We start from the raw sequence: 18,145 nt of genomic DNA, 5'->3' as shown, positions 1-18,145 counted from the left end.
AGGGTGCACCCCTGCGGGGTTTCCCCTCTGCACGAGCTCCACCGCCAGCCACGTCCCCAGTCAGAAGATCTGGGATGGAGCCTAGGGCCTTGCACGTCCTAGGCAAGGGCAGCAGCACAGGGTCACACTGCTAGCACTGAAATTATTATTGTCTTCTAGGGTCTTTGAGACAGGGCCTCCCTACGTAGCCCAGGCCTCAAACTCACAGCAATCCTCCTGCCTCAGCCTCCCCAGTGCTGGGATCACAGGCATGGGATATCACACCCAGCTTAAAATTGATCTTTTAATGGAGGAACAACATGCATATACATTGCATCCGCAAATCAAAACATCACACCGTACTCATCATATGTGCAATGGCAACATGTCAGAAAACTCAGAGCCTTGCACGGTGGCACAGGCCTGTCTGCTTGGCCCTCTGGGAGGCTGAGGCGGAAGGATCAAAAGTTCAAGGCCAACCGAGGCAACTTAGTGAGACCCTCTGTCAAAATCAAAACAAAAAGGGCCAGGGGAAGCAGCTCAGTGTGGAGCCCTGGGTTCCGCCCCCGCCCCGCCCACCCACAGCCACACGCACAGATACGGCTGCTGAGCAGAGCGCAGGGAGCTGTCACAGGCATGCAGTCCGTGGCGTGGACATTCTGTGCTCGCCCCGTGGCCGCCCGCCCCAGGGGCACCCTCCGGGACTCGCTGTCGGGCTGGCTGGGGACCCCGCAGCCCGTGCCGGCTGCGTGCCCTTGGCCGCGCGTGGTGCCAGCAGGGTCCCAGCAGAGCCGCCCACGGGGCCTCTGGCTCACGGTCACGGCTGCCGTCCGGGCATCTGGGTGATGCAGAAGGCGAGCAGCACAGCACCCTGCCCCGGCCCCTGGCGGTGACGGCCAGCATCCCCAGACACCCAGGGTCCGTGACACCGCCTGCCCTGGGCGAGCGTGGCCACCACACAGGGATCTGTCCGTGTGTGCTCCGGGTTGCCAGGGTTGCCAGAGACGAAATGAACACAGGCCACGAAGGGCCGCATGCGTGCTGCACCCTCCCTGCCCCGGCCTCACTGGCTCAGCCTGGACTTGCCGCCATCTGTTTTTTTTTTTCTTTTAGAGCACCAGGGGTTGAATGCAGCTCTTTTTCATTTCCATACGGGGTCTCACTAAGTTACCCTTGGGGACTTGAACTTTTGAGGCTCCTGCCTCAGCCTCCTGCGGCTGGGATCACAGATGGGTGTGCTGCGCTCAGCTCACCACGACGCCCTGGAGCATGCGCCCGGGCTGGCCCCGGCTCCCGGCCACTTACTGCCTCTTGGTGGCGGGGAGGAAGCCCACCATCTCCATGGCCTGCTTGAGGCGCTCAAAGTCGTGCTTCAGGTCCTCCCCGTCCTCAATCTTCAAGTTATGCTGGAAAACATGCGGCGTCAGGCTGGGGCCGGAGAGTGGGCTCCTTCAGGCCCCCGGGGGCCCGCCAAGGCGGGCACAGAGGTGGCCTTGTGGCGGGCTGGGCCTGCTTACCTGGTTGAGGTAGAAATAATCTTCTGGCTGCTTGAGCTGAAATTCTTGGCGCTCTCCCTCGCTGACTCCAAGGAGCAAATAATAAAACACATGGTAGTTCCTGCGGGCCGGGAGGAGGAGAGCAGCCGGGGTCAGGGAGGCTACTCTTCGGGCCTCCGCTAATGCCTCTGCGGAGGCCTCCGGGGAGGGAAGAGCACTCTCGATGCCCCAAACTGTGAAGCCCAAGTCCATTCATACATCGCCCAGGCCTTCATCTTACTGAGACAGGGTCTTGCTCAGTGACCCTGGCTGGCCTTAAACTTGCCACCCTCCTGCCTCGGCCTCCCGAGTAGCGGGGATGACAGGGGTGCAGCACTGCGCCCGGCTCATCAGACAGGTTTGCAAGTGAAACCCTGGGCAGGCATCCGAATACCATGGTGGTAAAACCCCTGGGGAGCACAAGACTGGCCACCCAGCCAGAGGCCCCAGGGCAGCTGGGGCAGAGGCAGCCAGGGGCGATGCCCGATCACGCGTACCGCTCATCCTTCTCCTGAGACACCAGGCGAGACTTCTCAAGCAGGTATTTTTCCACGACAGCACTGTCATTAACACAAACGGAGGAATACATGTTACTTAGGTTTTGGTTAAAATGTTACATATTCTACTATTGTTTTAAGTGCTTTCTTTTCTTCAGTCTGTGCTAGGGATGGAAGCAGGGCTTTTGGGCTACAAGCCTAGCCTTCACATTCTTCTCCCGACGAGTTCTCTTCTTGCCACAGGGCCTCACGTTGCAATCCAGGCCGGCCTCAAATTTGTGATCCTCCCGCCTCGGGCTCCCAAGCGCGAGGCTTACGGGGCACCGCCACGCTGCCTGTCCGCGGAGCACCCGTCAGCTACAAATGTGACCTCGCCCCGCAGCTGCGACCAACGGAGACAACGCAGGCCAGCCGCGGCGCCCACGTGCTCCCAGAGGGGCTCCCCAGTCCCACTCTCCCCAGAAGGAAAGATTTCTCCAGCTGCAAAAACAACTGTACATTTAAAGCACACGATTTTACTGTTACCATCTTTGTGGTGCTGGCTGGGCTTGGGAGCCAGGCAAGCCCTCACCCCGGCCCCCGTGTCGGGCGCCAAGTGTGAGCTCCAGGAGCCCAGCACCGGGATCGAGACAGCAAACACATCGTCACCCCAAAATTCTACTTTGCCCCCATATCCCTCTCTGCTCCAACCCAAGTGGCTGCTCATCGGCTTCCTGCTGCTATAGATTAATCGGCCGTTTCCAGAGTGGCAAGGAGACAGAACACAGTCTCTGTAGTGACCCCGGATGAGGCCATGCTGCACCATGTGCCAGGCCTCCCTTCTTTTTCATGGCTGAGTAATATTCCGTGATGGGGCCGGACCATATCATGTTCACCCACCTGCCTGCTGATGGACATTTGTGCTATTTCTCGTTTTTAGCTATTCTCAAGGGTTCTGCTGTGGACACCCGTGTATAGATAAGTCTGTGTGTGGCCACTTGTTTCCATTTCTCCTGGTGAGTTTTCCAGGGCAGGGGCTGGGCGGGGTTCCAGAGTCACACGGATGAGCCTCGCTCGGGGCCCCTTCCTGTGCTGTGTCCGTGGAGGGGCACCAAGCTGTCACCGGGCAGAGATGGCCCTTTCCCTTCCCCTTTCTCCATCATTTTCAAGTCCTGGGCCCCTACCACAGCGGTCTCGTAAGCCCACCAGGGTGGCGCCTGCCTGTCACCCCAGCACTCTGGGAGGCTGGGGCAGGAGGGTCACCAGTTCAAGCCCAGCCCAGACAACCTAGTGACTCAAGTGACCCTGTCACAAAATAAAAAACTAGGCCGGGGATGTAGCTCAGTGGTGCTGTGCCTGCCTGGCAAGCACAAGGTCCTGAGTCCAATCCCGGGGCGGGGGAGGGGGGGTGCAGCTCGGTGCAAAGGCCCTGTGTAAATGCACAGGGAGCTGATGGCTCACAAACTGCGGAAGCAGAGACAGGCTTGGATGGTCCCAACCCTTGGCCCTGGTGGGGAACAGTAAGAGAAATGCTACCTGCCCCACAGCAGCAAAAGCAGAACTGGCCGGAGCCTCTCCTCCAGACAGTGGTGGCCACAGGGGCAGGAAGTACTGCTTCCCAGGAGAGCCAGGCTGCAGACGGGGGAGGAGGGCAGCACGGACGCAGCACAGGGCCGGTCCCCAGGTGTCACCGGGGCCCTGCTAAGGGGACCTTAGTTACCCGCAGGCAGCATGGTGGGAAGTCGGTAACTGGATGAGTCTGGAAAGGACTGGGTCACCACTGGGAGTCATTGGCACCAGGTGGTGGGGTGGCTCTGCCCTGCAATCCTAGCTACTCAGGAGGCTGAGGCAGGAGGATGACATGTTTGAGGCCAGCCTGGGCAAGTTAATGAGACCTCGCTTTTTTTTTTAAAGAAGGCAGCAGGGGAGAGGGAGGGGGAAGAGGAGGAAGGTTATCATACATACGTACTACAGTCTGGATGCTTCCTATCTGCAGTACTGGGGACTGATCCCAGGGCCTCACACATGCTGGGCAAGCACCTGCCACTGAGCAACACACCAGCCCTTTTACACTTTTTATTTTGAGACAGGGTCTCACTAAGCTGTCCAGGCTGGCCTTGACCCTGGGACCCTCCTGCCTCAGCCTCCTGAGCGTACAGGGCGGATCCTGAATGTCCCCACAGGGCCACGCACTGAAGGCTTGTCCCAGGCTCGTGGCCTCTTTGGGAGGTGGTGGCCGTTTAGAAGGTAGGGCTGAGTGGGAGGTCTTTAGGTGCTTCAGAGGTGCCCTGGAAGGGGACCTTCCTCTCTCTGTCCCGCCCTGACCCTAAGCACCGCAGCTCCCTGCAGCATATGTCTGTGCTGCCCTGGGCTGCTCGGTCATGACTGGACCTCCATGACAGGAGCCTTCCGGAGGTTGAGCCAGGAGGATTGCCATGAGTTCAAATCCAACCCAGGCTACATGGTGAGTGTTCACGGCCGGGCTGAACTACACAGAGAGACCCTGTCTCAAAACATCAAAAAACCAAGCAAACAAAAAGTCTTCCAGGCTTCACCATGTTGCTAAGTTTTGTTTTGTTTTATTTTTTGGTGCTGGGGATCGAACACAGGCTTCACGAAAGCCCAGCCAGCGCTTGCCACTGGACCTCCTGATGTGTATTTAACACCAAGCACTTGGGGGTAAGATGCTGAGGTCTTCGAGGAGGAGAGGCCAAAGCCTGGGGGGCGGCTGGCTGCTCCGGGTGCCTACTACTGGGTTGCTGGCAGTGTCTGCAGCAGCGCCGAGGGGACCCCGGATGGCCGTGTGCGGCCGGGCCCGGGAACCTCAAGGTCCTGCAGCCCCTGAGGGGCCCTCGCCTGTCACCTCTCCACGCCTGCCAGAACCTGGGGCAGAGAAGAGAGGTGCCTAGACTGAGGGTCCCCGATGACACGCATGCTTCCGTCCCAGGTACAAGACAGCGTTGGTCAGGGTGGGGCCGAGGAGCCCGTCCTGCGACCCTGATGGGGCTCACTGCCCTGTGCCCACATGCCACCCGAGGCCAGCTGGCCGGAGCACCCAGCAGCAGCTGGGGCTCTGTGTGCACCCACTAACCCAGCACCCGCCTGCTGGTGGGTGTGTCTAGGGTCCACCGCTCACCCCATCCATCCACCCGGGACTCTCTCCACGCACACACCCACCTCTCCATGAAGCTGCTCACCCATCAGTCAACCCGCCCACCCATTCATCCACCTACCCCACCATGAGTCTGTCCTTCCATCCAGCTGCACAACCACGAATCCACCCGCCTACCCAGCATCCCTGAGTCCATCCATCCATCCACCCACCCATCCACCCTCCCAGCCACCTACAATGTCGTCCACACACCATAAACCCACTCACCTACAAGCCCTCCTATCCACTTACCACCGCCCGAGACCCTCTTCCCTGACGCCGTGGGTCCATCCAGCCTCCCGCGCACCCGCCATCAGTAACCCCGGACAGCGGCATCGCTCTGGACCCAGCACTGGGTCTCTCTGGCTATCAGGGCGAGGCCCATGCCCACTCCCAGGGACTCTGGAGCAGCGCCCTGGGACACTCAGCCCTATCTGAAGCTGAGGCCTTCGCCCGAGTGCCACCCCGGCCTTTCCCACCCGCCCTGGCGGGGTGGGCTGACGGCAGAGCGCGTGCCCGGTGCGTGCGACCATGCCACCTCACTCACCCCCGCACGATGCCGCTCTCCAGGTAGTTGACTTGGATGAACTTCCCAAAGCGGCTGGAGTTGTTGTTGTGGGCCGTCTTGGCATTCCCAAAGGCCTGCGGGGACAAAGGCGGGGTTCGAACGGGAGGCACTGCGCTGTCCCCGGGGCCACCCCACCCATGGTCTGTTTCCTGCCGGGTCTCAGCTATGGGCGAAGCTCAGGTCCAGGACTGTGGCTCAGAGCCAGGAGCTGGGCTGGGGCGGCTCTAGGGTGGAGCGCAGTGCCTCGGACCACCAACCTGGCACAGGACACCAACAGACAAACCCCCAGCTGTCGGCATTTTTTTTAATATATATTAATTGGTACATTTTAGGTATACAATGCATTTACAGTTATCATTGGGTGTTTGTACCTGTACATGATGCATCTTAGTTCTTATTTTTTCCCCATTACCTGTGCTCCCTTCACCCGCTCCTCCCTTCCCTATTTACAAAGACTCTGTTTCCATTTTTTTTTTCTTTCTCGTAATTTTTCCTTTCCCTTCTTCCCTTTCCCCTTGCCCTCCCGCTACCCCTACTCCTTTGGACCTTTTCTTCCTATTTCAAATTATCAATTATTTGTTTTAATCATTTTCATCCTTATTTACACTCTCAGGTTCTCACACTAGGGAAACTATTCGGTATTTACACGTGTGTGTCCTATTCATTTCACTTAAGAGTACAGCCTCAATATGCATCCATTTAGCTATAAATGTTTCTAGTTTCTCTTTCTTTATGGCTGAGTAGTACTCCATTTTATTAAAAAACCACATCTTTATCCAGTTTCCAGTGGATGGGCACTTGGGCTGTTGTCGGCATTCTTCCTCACGAGTCCCTCCGCGTCCACAGGGGACAGCCAGCAACCCCTCAGACAGCAGAACCCAGGAGGGACGCTCAGAAATGGCGCAGGACTCACATGGACCGCACACGTCCACAGACCCCAACGGGAAGGGGCACCGTGCGTGCTCCCCGCAGGTGCGACTTGTCCCCGACAATGTTCTTAACTCCAGGTGGCTTAGCCCCGCGGACTCGGAGGGATGCAGGGGTAATCGGTCGCCCGAGGTGGCAAACTATGGCCAAAGCCCACCTGCTACCTGCTGTTTCCTGTACCTCTCTGTGCCGTCTCACACCTTGGAGCCGCCACGCCGCCCACACTGGCCTCCAATTTGTGGCGATCCCCTTGCCTCAGCCTCCCGAGTGCTGAGACTGCAGGCGAGCACCACGCTGGGCTGAAACTCCTCACTTCGAAGTACACAGTTCAGTCACACTAGCCACACCCCCAGTGCTGTGCAACCATCACCTATATTTGGTCCACACCATTTCCAACCTCCCAAGGCGACCCCGTCCCTGAGAGCCTGCCCTTCCCCAGCAGCCTCTAGCCTGCCTCCCGACTGCCTGTCTCTGCGGCTCTGCCTGCTCTGGGCTTTTCCCAGCAGGGAGCTCATACACGTGGCCGTTAGTGCCTGCATCCATCACCCAGCACCACAGTTTCCAGTTCGTCTGGGCGGAGCCGTGTTGGAGCCTTGGTCCTTCTCCTGGCTGAGTAATATTCCACGCACAAAGGACGTGTATGGGGTGTCCGGGCCGTGCGAACCTCTGGTCACTGAGCACGCTGCTGCTGTGCACACTGCTATGCAGGTTTTGTGCGGCTCCGGTTTCATCTCTGGAGTCGCCACCAAGAAGTGAAGCGCAGGGTCATGTGGTGACGGCCCCAACATGCACACACGCCTGCACTGCCTCAGTTCCTGTTTCCCCAGACTCCGTGGTCCCTCTCTGCTCAGCTTTGCTTCCTGTGTCTTCTTTCTGAAACGGTGCCTTGCTCTGCTGCCCAGACTGGCCCCAAATTCCTGGGCTCAAGTGATCCTCCTGCCTCAGCCTCTAAGCAGCAGACCACAGGTGGCACTCACCGACCGGACTCATGCACAGAGTCATTAAGGGCACTGCATGCCGCCTGCCGCCTGTCCGTGTGAGATGGGCAGGAAACGCCACTGGGTCTGAGTAGATGTGGCTTCCCTCACAGACACCTCACTCTGCACATGCAAACCATCCCCGGCTGGAAGAGATCCGAGGCCCAAAGCACTTCCACCCCTAGTCTTCCAGGGAAGGGAGAATCGACCTGGACTGGGGGGGGTTCCTGGGGGAGGCGATTACCCCTGAGGGGAGACCCCAGAGCCGTCAGTCTGAGCTACAGCCCCAGCCATTTCTAGGTTTTGGTTTTGAGACAGGGTCTCACTAAGGCTAGGCTGGACCTAGAGATCCTCCTGCTTCAGCCTCCTGAGCAGCTGGGATGACGTGTGTACCACAGAGCCTTTAAAGCAGCGGGGAGGTGAGGCTGTCTGTGTGCAGGTCTCTCGAGTGCCACACTGCTTAAGTCTGAGTCTCGCATGGGGACCTCTCGAGACGCTGCCTCACTGCAGTAAGGAGGGGAGGGCTGGGTGGGGCTGGGAGGCAGGTGCTCAGCAGTGCACTCCTGCCCTGGGATCTGGCAGGAAGGCAGGAAAGTCCCCTGGGGCTCAGGAACCCTGCAGTGGCGAAGCGCTGAGGGAGCCTGTGCTGGACAGGAAGCCCCAGGGCCAGGGAGTAGCCACGCCCCCAGCTTCCCACCCACAGGCTGACGGGCACCCGTCCCCAGGGCTCGGCTGGAGGCTCTGCCCCCACGGAGCTGAGGCGCAGTCTCCCTGCCTGCCCGCCAGGTGGGGGGGCCCATGGAGTGCCGGCTTCCTGTGGGCCTGGGCCTGGGCCTGCGCGATGCATGGCCGGGCTTCTGGCCTCCTGGTCCCCCGGCTGCCAGCCCGCGCCTCATAGCGGCCAGGCCAGGCTGCTTGGTGACCTCACGCATCTGGTATGAGCTCCACACACTGGGGCTCTGCAAAGCCGGCTAAAAATATCCGGCCCACCATGCAGGAGACAGGGCCGCCGGGAAACTCAGGCTGGGCTGCCCGGGCCCTTGTGCACATGGCGGGGCCTGCGAGGCTGGGGTGGCCGGGAGGGAAGGAGGGACCAGGGTGTCTGGCACGTGGCCGGGGGGCGAGGGGGGGGGGGCTGTGTGCGGCCACCGTCCTGGCCAGGAATCCTGAGCCTCTGCTCTCAAGGGAACTTTCCCTGCAGTCACAGAGGCAGGACTGGGCGCTGAGACAAAGTGCGTGCACCTGGGGGTAAAGCCTCAAGCCCAGCTCCGGGGCATGCGCCTGCCATTCCGGCTGCTCAGGAGGGAGAGGCAGGAGGATCCCAAGTTAGAGGCCCGCCGGGCAACTCACTGACACTCGGTCTCAAAATAAAAATGGGGCTGCTAGTGGGGGTGGTACTTGCCTGTCAGCCAGCACTCAGGGAGGCTGACATAGGAAGATTACAAATTTGAGCTGAGCCTAGACAACTCAGGGACTTAACAAGAACCTGGCTCAAAATTCAAAAAGGGCCGGGGATGCAGCTCAGTGTGAAGGTCCTGGCTTCTATCCCCACTGCCACAAAACAAAAACCACAGCTGGCTGGGAGGGGAGCTCAGTGACACAGCTCTTGCCTGGCAAACACTAGGTTCAACCCCTATTTCCACAAAAAAGAGAAAATCTGTATCCCTCACCCGCCCTCCGGGGTCTGTCCAAAGGCAACGAAGACCACGTGTCAGAGGGACATCAACACCCATGCTTGCTGCACCCCACTGACAACACCAAGAGATGGAAGAGTCCAGCCCCAGAGGAATGGAGAAAGACAAGAGACACACAGATGATGGAATACTATTCAGCCAGGAAAAGGACAGGGTCCTGCCATCCCTGTAGCACGAGGGAACTGGGGGCTGCTGTGTTAAGTGCAGTAAACCAGACATGACGAGTCAAACACCACTCTCAGTGATCTCACTGAGAGGCGGAAGCAAAAGAAATCCAACGCACACAACCAGTGACTAGCGCAGTGGTCACTGAGGCAGGCAGTCAGGTTGGGGAGGGGTTGGGCAGGGCAGAACTGCCTGAGGCGCGAGGGAGGAAGTCAGCGGGCCCATGTGTGCCTGGGCACCACGCTAAGAACTCCACATCCCACAAGGCCCAGGATGGATGCTAAGCGGCCCACACGGAAGGCGAACTGTGCGAGTGAACCCCTTGCTTCCACGTCCGGGCTGCGGTGCGAATTTCAAACCGTACTGCGCACCACAATGTCCAACTTTTCACAAACATTTCAGAGCGCTGGGGCGGAAGCCAGGGCCTCAGGACACCGGCAAATGCCCCCACTAGGCTGTGCCCTCAGCTAGCAGACCTCTGACGGGGGGATGGAGCACGAGCCAGGGACCCAGCGTGGACCTTGGGAGGTCACTGAAAGGCAGCCGGGAAGGGGTCAGGCTACTTGGCTGGGAGGCTGGGGGGTCCCAGAGGGCCTGATCAGAACCTAAGCAAACAGCGCTGGGGTCTGTGTGTGTGTGTGTGGGGGGGTCCTGCTACACCCACTTGTTAGGGGTCTCTGCTAAAACTGGAAGGGAGTTAGATACTCTGGCCCACCCACTCTAGCTCAAAAGGATGATAAGGCAAAAACTGCCTGCAATCCCGCTGGGCGGAGTGCAGCACAGCTAGGGTTCCAGCAAGGGGAGGCTGCGGCAGGAGGACTGCAAGTTTGAAGCCAACCTGGGGTATGGTGATTCAGCAAGATCCTACCTCAAAATAAAAGATTATAATAAAAAGGGCTGGGGAGGTAGCTCAGTGGGAAAGCCCCAGTACTGCAAAAACACCAACTCCCGCAAATAAAACCCCAAAACTACACAAAACAAAAATGACCAAGCCCAGCAAAACAAAATAAAAATTTTAAAAAAGAAATACAAAAACCATTGTTCACTCCTAGCTCCACGCCAAGAGGAGGCCAGGTGTAATGTGCCGCATAGCAGAGGTCAAGGCCGCCGCCTGGCCCCCGACGAGCCCCCACGGCCGCCCTGTGTGGTGCTGCTCTGGGTGGACTCATGCAGCGCTAGGCGGGCCCAAGACGAGGCTCAGCGTCCCTGCCGCACGGCACCCCAGCCCAAGGGCACCAGAACTCCTGTGGCCCAGTGAGCAGGAGCTGCCAGCCAAGGAAGAGGACAGCGCAGAGGGAAGGGGCAGCAGAAGACCACGCGTGTGGCGCTGCAGGCAGCCGTGGGCAGGAGGCGCAGCCGTCACCGCCACGCAGCGGCTCCCAGGCTGGGGAGGAGAAAGTGGGGCCGCATGAGAGCATCCCGGATGGACAGACGGCAGGTGGTGCAGGGCCTGAGGGGTGGCAGGGCACGGAGCACCACCCCAGGGCACCACCGGCCACCTCAGGGCCAGAAGCGGCGGGCCCCGCATGCTGAGCAGGGCTCTGGCCACTGACCCCTCAGAAGCCGCCCCGTGGGCCAGAGTCGCCCCGCAAACCCTGGGCCTAAAGTAGTTGCCGTGCCCAGCAGCCGACAGCGGAACCGGTGCCGAGCGCTTTGTGGTCACCCCAAGCCACGCTCGATCCAGGGAGACCAGAGGTGCAGGAGGTGCTGGCATGTGCCACAGCTCACAGTGTCCCCAGGGTGCCCCACCGGACACCCAAATCATTTTCCTCTGGCTGACCGTTTTTCCTCTCAGGTCTTTCCAAGAGGGGACATAAGGTGACTTACTTCCTGTGGATACACAGGGATAGCTACATGCTGTTCTCTTCCTTTTGAGGTACCAGAAATTAAACCCAGGGATCACTGAACTACACTCCCAGCCCTCTTCATATACATACAAACATACACATACATACATACACAAACATGTATATATATGTATGTATGTACGTATATACTAGTTATTTTGAGACAGGGTGCCCCTAAGTTTCCGATGATAGTCTTAAACCTGAGATCTTCCTGCCTCAGTTTCCAAATTGGCTGGGACAGGCATGGGTCACACTGCCCTCTATTGCTGCCTTATTTACATCATATAGATTCTGACAATAGATTTGTTACTGATTTGTAGAAAACCTGTAATTTCTAAAATAAAAACGCATCCCAGAGTTCATCTCCTCCTTCACCCAAGAGCTGTTTAATGGAAGTTTAAGAAAACAACATCCACATGGCAGGTCCTTTAAAATTCTAGCCATACCTGAGGGTGGTGGTGCACGCCTGTCATCCCAGCACTCAGAGGCTCAGGCAGGAGGATCCCTGCAAGCGCAAGGCCAGCCTGGGCAATTCAGCAAGACCTTGTCTCAAAATAAAAATTTTAAGGGCCAGGGATTTAGCTCGGTGGTTCCAGTGCCTGCCTTGTAAGTGCAAGGTCCTGAGTTCACGCCCCCGGTACAAAAAAACAAAAAATTTTTTTAAAGGCTGAGGGTGCACAAGACGTGTGGCCCCCAGGTTCTACCTCTAAAGCTACACATCCACAAAAAATCAAGTTACGGCATTATGTGAGTGTCCACAAGATGGAAACACACGATGTTTAAAAGCCTGGCTGCAGTCCGGGCTGCGCTGCCACAGATCCCACTGCACACCCCGGTCCCGGGCTCACCCCACAGCCCCACAGCCTCTTTCCTGGGGCCACTGTGTCCCTGCACACTCGGAGGGCAGGCCCAGCCCTGACAGCCTGCACAGTCCCCCCTGCAGGGGTCCCAGCTCTCAGCAGCGGCGAGGGCATCCTGATCCCTAGCCTGCGGGCTCTGGAGGTCACAGTGGGGAGAGCAGGGGAGGACTTCGGCCTGTCCCTGTCCCTATGACCCTGGGCACGGCCATGGGCGGGAGGGACAGGAGCACTTTGCCCCAGTACCGAGGACCCCGTGGTTCAGGATGTCTGGCTTCGCCACGGTGACACCAGGCCCACACGGCGTGGACAAGCTACAGGAGACCCGCCACACCTCAGGAGAACAGGCTGAGTGGGGGACTCCTGTTCTGCAGTGGGGGGCACACGTCCCACACACCTGGAGGAGGGTGGGGCCCTGCTTGCCTGGGGTCCCAGGCCAGGAACACTGCGAGGTGGCAGGACCTTTAAGAGGCAGGGCCTCATGGCCCGGGGGGCGTGGCCCGAGGGGAACAGCCCTTCCCTGCTCTGCACAGCCCAGACACCCAAACAACAGAGGCCCAACAGCAACAGGCTCAAGGCTCCCAGCCAGAACCTCCAAAGCGGAGCCGAGACACATTTCCTCTCTGTGAAGACGCCACTTCGCACACGCCTGCAACGCCAGCACTCGGGAGGCTGAGGCAGGATGGTCCCCAGTTCCAGCCCAGCCCGGGCAGCTTGGCGAGACCCTGTCTCAGCATAAACAATAAAGAGGGCTGGTGCTGGTCCATCCCCAGTACTGCAGAAAACCAAACCAAACCCTAAGAAGCGGGCACTCCCAGGTACCTGCCGTGGTGACACAGCGAGGAGATCATCATTTCGGCTCAGGGTCTCCCAGCCTGCGGTGGGCTGGGTGCAGCCCGGGAAGTCCAGGAGCATGCTGCCATCAGGCGCCACGCCACCAAGGGCACAGGAAGCCCAGCGGGTGCCGGGAGGGAGAAGGTGGGGAAACTGAGGCAGTGCGGAGCAAGCACCGGGATCCACCTGGCGACCGCCTCTGACGCAGCCTGAGTGTGGGGTTGCAAGCCCAGGCTCAGAGGGCCCCACCTTCCAGGCCCAGGACCCGCTCTGGACACCTTGGCAAGGTGGGGCAGTAGGTCTGCAACTTGTCTGGGTTTTGCTTTGTTTTGTTTTTTAAAATAAACATTTAATTTTAGAATAGTTTTTGAAGCAGGGTCTTGCTATGCTGCCCAGGCTGGCCTCCAACTCTTGGGCTCAAGCATCCTCCTGCCTCAGCCTTCCGAGTAGCTGGGACTCCAGGCATCAACAATGAACCTGGTTTAACTTTACAACAGTGGCCTTTTTGTTTTGGTTTTATTGTGTGTGTGTTTTTTTTTTTTTGGTACCGGGGATCGAACTCGGGTCCTTGCGCTTGCGCAGCAGGTGGCGAAACCACTGAGCTACATCCCTGGCTCTATTGTGTGTTTTTGAGACAGGGTCTCACTATGTGGCTCAGGGTGGCCTTGAACTCACTATGTAGCCCAAGCTGGCTTTAACTCATGGATGAGCCAGTGTTGATGCGTCAGGACGCACTGAAGTACACGCTTTCATCGGCTCTCTCGCTCTCCCCTCATGTCCCTCCCCAGGCCTCTCGGGGCCCCCATGCGTGCTCAGTGTCTCACCTCCCCAGGCCTCCCGGAGTCCCTGTCCCGCACCCGAGGGGGCTTTGCTGCCGAGTCCAGGGTGGGCACATGCTAGGCCAACCAGGCCAGGACAGTTTGAGGGCGGAGCTGGCATTCCAATGACCGCCATGCACACTGGGCAGCGACCCGGACCAAGCTGATGGACTTGTGTCTGTCAGCCACAGCAGTGGCCAGGAGCCCAGACTCGCCTCTCGGGGAGCCCACGGTGCAGCCCAGGCTCCCAGCTGGTCCCCACTGGGCCTGGGGTGGAAGCCTGGGTGACGGAAACCTGGCCATGGGGCAGCACCCACCTGCACTCCCGCCCCTGGCATGCACACCTGTGGGAGGCTGCGTGGGGCTGTGGTGGCCTCTGGGGCTGGCTTACTCACTCCAGCGTCCCCAGGCTCCTTGGCATCTAAAGGGCCGTGACAGCCCACTGCGTCGCTTTCCTTGCTGTCCACACATCCACCCTGGTCGCTTCTCACTGTCCATCCACTGGTCACTCACCTTCCCTGTGTGTCCATCCCCCATCTGTTATCTATTCGCCCACTGCCCTCCTTGTCTATAACCCTTCACCTCGAGGCTGAGGGTTTGGGGGCCCGCCAGGCGCTCCGCCCCACCCCACCCTGGGTCTGGGCTCAGCGGCCTCTGCTCTGCTGTCTCCAAGGCTGCAGACACTGACCACCAGCACATGCGGCCCTGGGCTGTGTCCGACAGTGCTCCCAGCCGTTCTGGGGCTGAGGCCGGGCTTTGAGGAGTTTTCCTGATGCCTGGGCTGGGGGAGGCCCTCGCACCCCTGTGCTCCTGGGCCTGGACAACCCCTGGCTCCGCAGACCGGCACAGCTGCAATGGCAGAGGCCCTCAATCCTGCAGGCTTGAGGCCACGGGGAGGGGTGCCTGCAGCAGACTGGCCCAGCCCGGGGTGTGACCCCTCCCAGCTGATTCCTCGAGCACGGCCACACCCCCTACACTGTCCCTGGCCGCCACCCTGAGCACCCAGGTGAGCAGAGGTCCCCAGGACCCACAGGTGCTTGGGCCCTTCTGCAAGGTGGCCCAGCGTGGGTGTGAGGGACAGACAGAGCCTGCGAAAAGTCACCACCTGGCCCCCAAGGCCCCACTGCCAAGTGGCCCCGGGTCCTGCTCACTCGGTCGGGCAGGTGTCAGGGGTGAACAGGGCCAGTCCCTGGGGGAACCCTGGGGCCAAGGTCCCTGGGGCCTGGGGCTGGTGCTGGCCGGGGAGACTGAGTCACATGGAGGGCAGTTCCAGAGCATCTCCAGGGTGACGCTGCCCTGTGGGTAATTGGCAGAAAGCCAAAGGCACCAGGATCATGGTCAACAGCCCCTGCCACGCTCCGGTGTGAACAGGAAGGAGACATCACAACCGGGCAGGTGGGGCCTCTGTCACCGCAGCCCGGCGCAAAGCCCCCGGACACTTAGAAAGGGTGGCGGCACACACCTGTATTCCCAGCTACCAAGGAGGCTGAGGCAGGAGGGTCACAAGTTCAAGCCCACCATGGACGACTTGGCAAGACCCTCCCCAAACTAACAGTAAAAAGGGCTGGGGTGCAGCTCCAGGGTGACCGCTCGCCTCACCCGTGTGAGGCCCCAGCTTCCGGCCCCAGCACCACAAGAGAACAGAGGGCAGCTGCGGTGGCTGGGCAGGGCGGTCCTGGGCGCAAGTTCCAGCTTTTCATCAACTCTCCAATTTCTAGGAGACCTTTCGGGTGCTTAAAATACACCTCATAATTGCGCTCTTCTCTTGGACAAGGCTCTCCCAAAACGATCGCTTTTTTCGTCTAGAACAGCCTCGGACCATGCAGAGCACTTGGCCGGAAAGGCTGCCTGGGACGGCCACAGCCACCACCCCTCAGCCTCCTGTGCCCTGCAGGGCCCTCTCTGCAGCCCCAGGACACCCATCCTCCGGGGGCCCACTTCCTGGGCCCTGCCCTCACCCACACTCCTGCACACTGAGTCACTGCTAGGCGACCTAGACACCCACGCGACACACGCTGTGTGCACAGCCATTCCCCTGCTCCAAGGGCGGGCGGGAAGCTCTGTACCTCTCCTGCGGACACAATGCCTTGCTGCAGGCCTCGCGCATCCCGGGAAATGCCCAGCACCCACTGCACCCGGCACCCAGAGGCAGTGCTGACCCACGGTCACCCCACAATGCAGAGGGGCAGTGACAGAGGTCAGCACCCTCCCTGCGCAGGCCCGGTGGGAAACGTGCTCGGCCTTGAGGGGCCCCGGGACTGCGAGCTGCCAGGGACAGAGTGCACACGTGTGCGTGGGGCCGCGTGCCAATAAAGCTTTATTCGTACAAGGACACTGGCCAACTGGCCTGCCAGCTGCAGGTGTGTGCGAAAAGAAAGGCAGCCTCTGGCTGGGAAGAGCAGGGAAGACGGGTGACACGACATGTGAGTACAAGAGCCACGGAGGTGAGGAGCGATCTGCCCCGGGCGTCCCGGGTGCTGACAGGAGAGCCGCTCCGGGCTGTGCCCCGCTCAGGAAGGAGAGACGCAGCACAGCACCGCCCGGACGCGCCACCCCAGGACAGGCACGGGGGCACAAACGAGCCGGCCACACCGGGAAACTGCACGCCAGGCGCACCAGCTACTCAGAAGGCTGAGGCAGGAGGAAGTCTGGGCCCAGCCGGGTAAGGTAGCAAGACCCTGTCTCAAAAGGATAAGGCCCGGGGCGTGGCCCCAGCTCTGCCCGAAACAAAGCAAGCTAAACCGCAGTGGCCACGTGGCAGAGGTTCAAAGAGCAGGTCCCAGGAGGACAGCGCACAGGAGCCGGGCCGGCAGCGCGGGAGAACGCTCAGGCTCTGAGGCCCAGGGGCCCCTCCTCAGGAAGCGAGGTGCCAGGCCCTGCATGCACCACATCCCCTCTGCACACGTAGGGCAGCTGAGGGTCACCGCCCAGGAGCGCGGCACACATTCATCACGCCACTCTGAACAGCGCAAAACTGAAAACTCGCAGACTGTTTCTTTCGGGGATTTTCCATCTGGTACTCTGGAACTGCAGTTAAGCATGGGCAAGTGACGCTACAGTAATCAAAGCCGGGGACCGGGAGCCGGCCACGAACCATCAGCGGGGGACCGCGGGGCCGCCCTCACCTGCTGTGCGTTCTGAAGCTGGGTCTGGGAGCAGGACATCTCCCAAGCAGCCAGGTCAGCAAGACTTGGGGACCCCAACCCTGGACACCACCGCCCGACATGGGGGTGGGGGTGAGCAGCAGCACAGCCCATCGTCCCAATGCTTAAGGAGGCCGAGGCAGGAAGATTTCAAGTCCAAGCCCAACCTGGGCAACTTGGAGACTTAGTAAGACTCTGTCTCAAAAAATAAAAAGGGCTGAGGGCGCAGCTCAGAGTGAAGACCCTGGGCTCAGTCTCCATTTACTGAAAGAAAAAAATGGGAAAAGTGGAAGGAGTGGAAGGCAGGCAGCAGTGGCTGGGCCGGACGTGTCCTCCCAGAGAGGCAGGAGGGCCAGGCCACACTGCTCCACTGCAGGGCACCCAGTGGAGGTGTAGCTCCCGGCTCTACGCTGCTGTGTGACACTGCAGCCAGCTCTGCAGGCATCTGGTCCTGCCTGGGGCCCCTCACCCCGAGACACCTCAGCGGGGACTGGCCACGCCTGGGAACAGGACAGAGACCCGACCCGGCTCTGGGGTCAGAGTGCGGCCTCAGTTTCCCCCATGCTGGGTGAAGCGGTCAGTCTGCCCACATCAGGACAGGCGAGGAGGAGCTCGGCCACCTCATGCCGCGTCCCTCACCCTGCGGGGAGTGGGAGTGTCAGGTGACCCGCCAGCCTGGCCCTTCCCGGCCACCCCGTCTCTGCGTGCTCCTCAGCATCCCATCACCACAGCCTCCTCTCCTGGGAACAGAGGGCGGGAGCTGGCATCCGCCTCGCCTTTCATTTCTGCTTTCTCTGCTTTCGGAATGAAGTCCGCCCTTGGGCGGTGCGGCAGGGCCCAGGCCCTGACCCCGCCTGCCCCGCCTGGCCCAGCCACCGGGCTCCAGGGCCACCCCAGGCACAGCCACAGGGAGCCCACGCACAGAAAGCACCCCGCTGCCCGGCCAATCAGATAGCACAGGGTCCGATGCCACTCACGTCAGGAGGTGAGCGGCTCAGGCTTCTGCCCCAGGCTAAGTCCTGCAGGTCGCGTCAGCTGACCAGGCCTGCTCTCCACAGTGCCCTTCCTGTTGTTTTCTGGTCAGAATTGCACGGCGAGGCTGCAACCCCGGGGGGAGGGGTTGCCCAGAGATGCCCTGACCTCAAACACCCAACTTCTCCTTTTGGGGAGCAGA

At 60.1% G+C, this 18,145-nt stretch overlaps 1 protein-coding gene across 4 annotated transcripts in view; it reads right to left on the bottom strand.

The window, feature by feature from the left end:
• The window catches only part of Myo9b (myosin IXB), a 62,696-nt gene that overhangs the window by 29,348 nt on the left and 15,203 nt on the right, over window positions 1-18,145 (bottom strand). For all 4 annotated transcript variants that reach the window (XM_087201834.1, XM_087201832.1, XM_087201833.1 and 1 more), the window contains exons 3-6: window positions 5,689-5,783; window positions 2,012-2,074; window positions 1,497-1,596; window positions 1,285-1,385 (exon numbers count right to left, since the gene is read on the bottom strand). In XM_087201834.1, the coding sequence (XP_087057960.1) occupies window positions 1,285-1,385; window positions 1,497-1,596; window positions 2,012-2,074; window positions 5,689-5,783 (359 nt within the window). The remainder of the gene's footprint in view (window positions 1-1,284; window positions 1,386-1,496; window positions 1,597-2,011; window positions 2,075-5,688; window positions 5,784-18,145) is intronic.

Source organism: Heterocephalus glaber, unplaced genomic scaffold (assembly GCF_053883595.1).
Source record: "Heterocephalus glaber isolate CG9 unplaced genomic scaffold, H.glaber_assembly_v1.0 deba00001761, whole genome shotgun sequence".
In the NCBI taxonomy this organism is placed as follows: Eukaryota; Metazoa; Chordata; class Mammalia; order Rodentia; family Bathyergidae; genus Heterocephalus; species Heterocephalus glaber.
The sequence above is the reverse complement of the archived record's forward strand: the minus strand, read 5'-3'. Positions and strand labels throughout refer to the sequence as shown.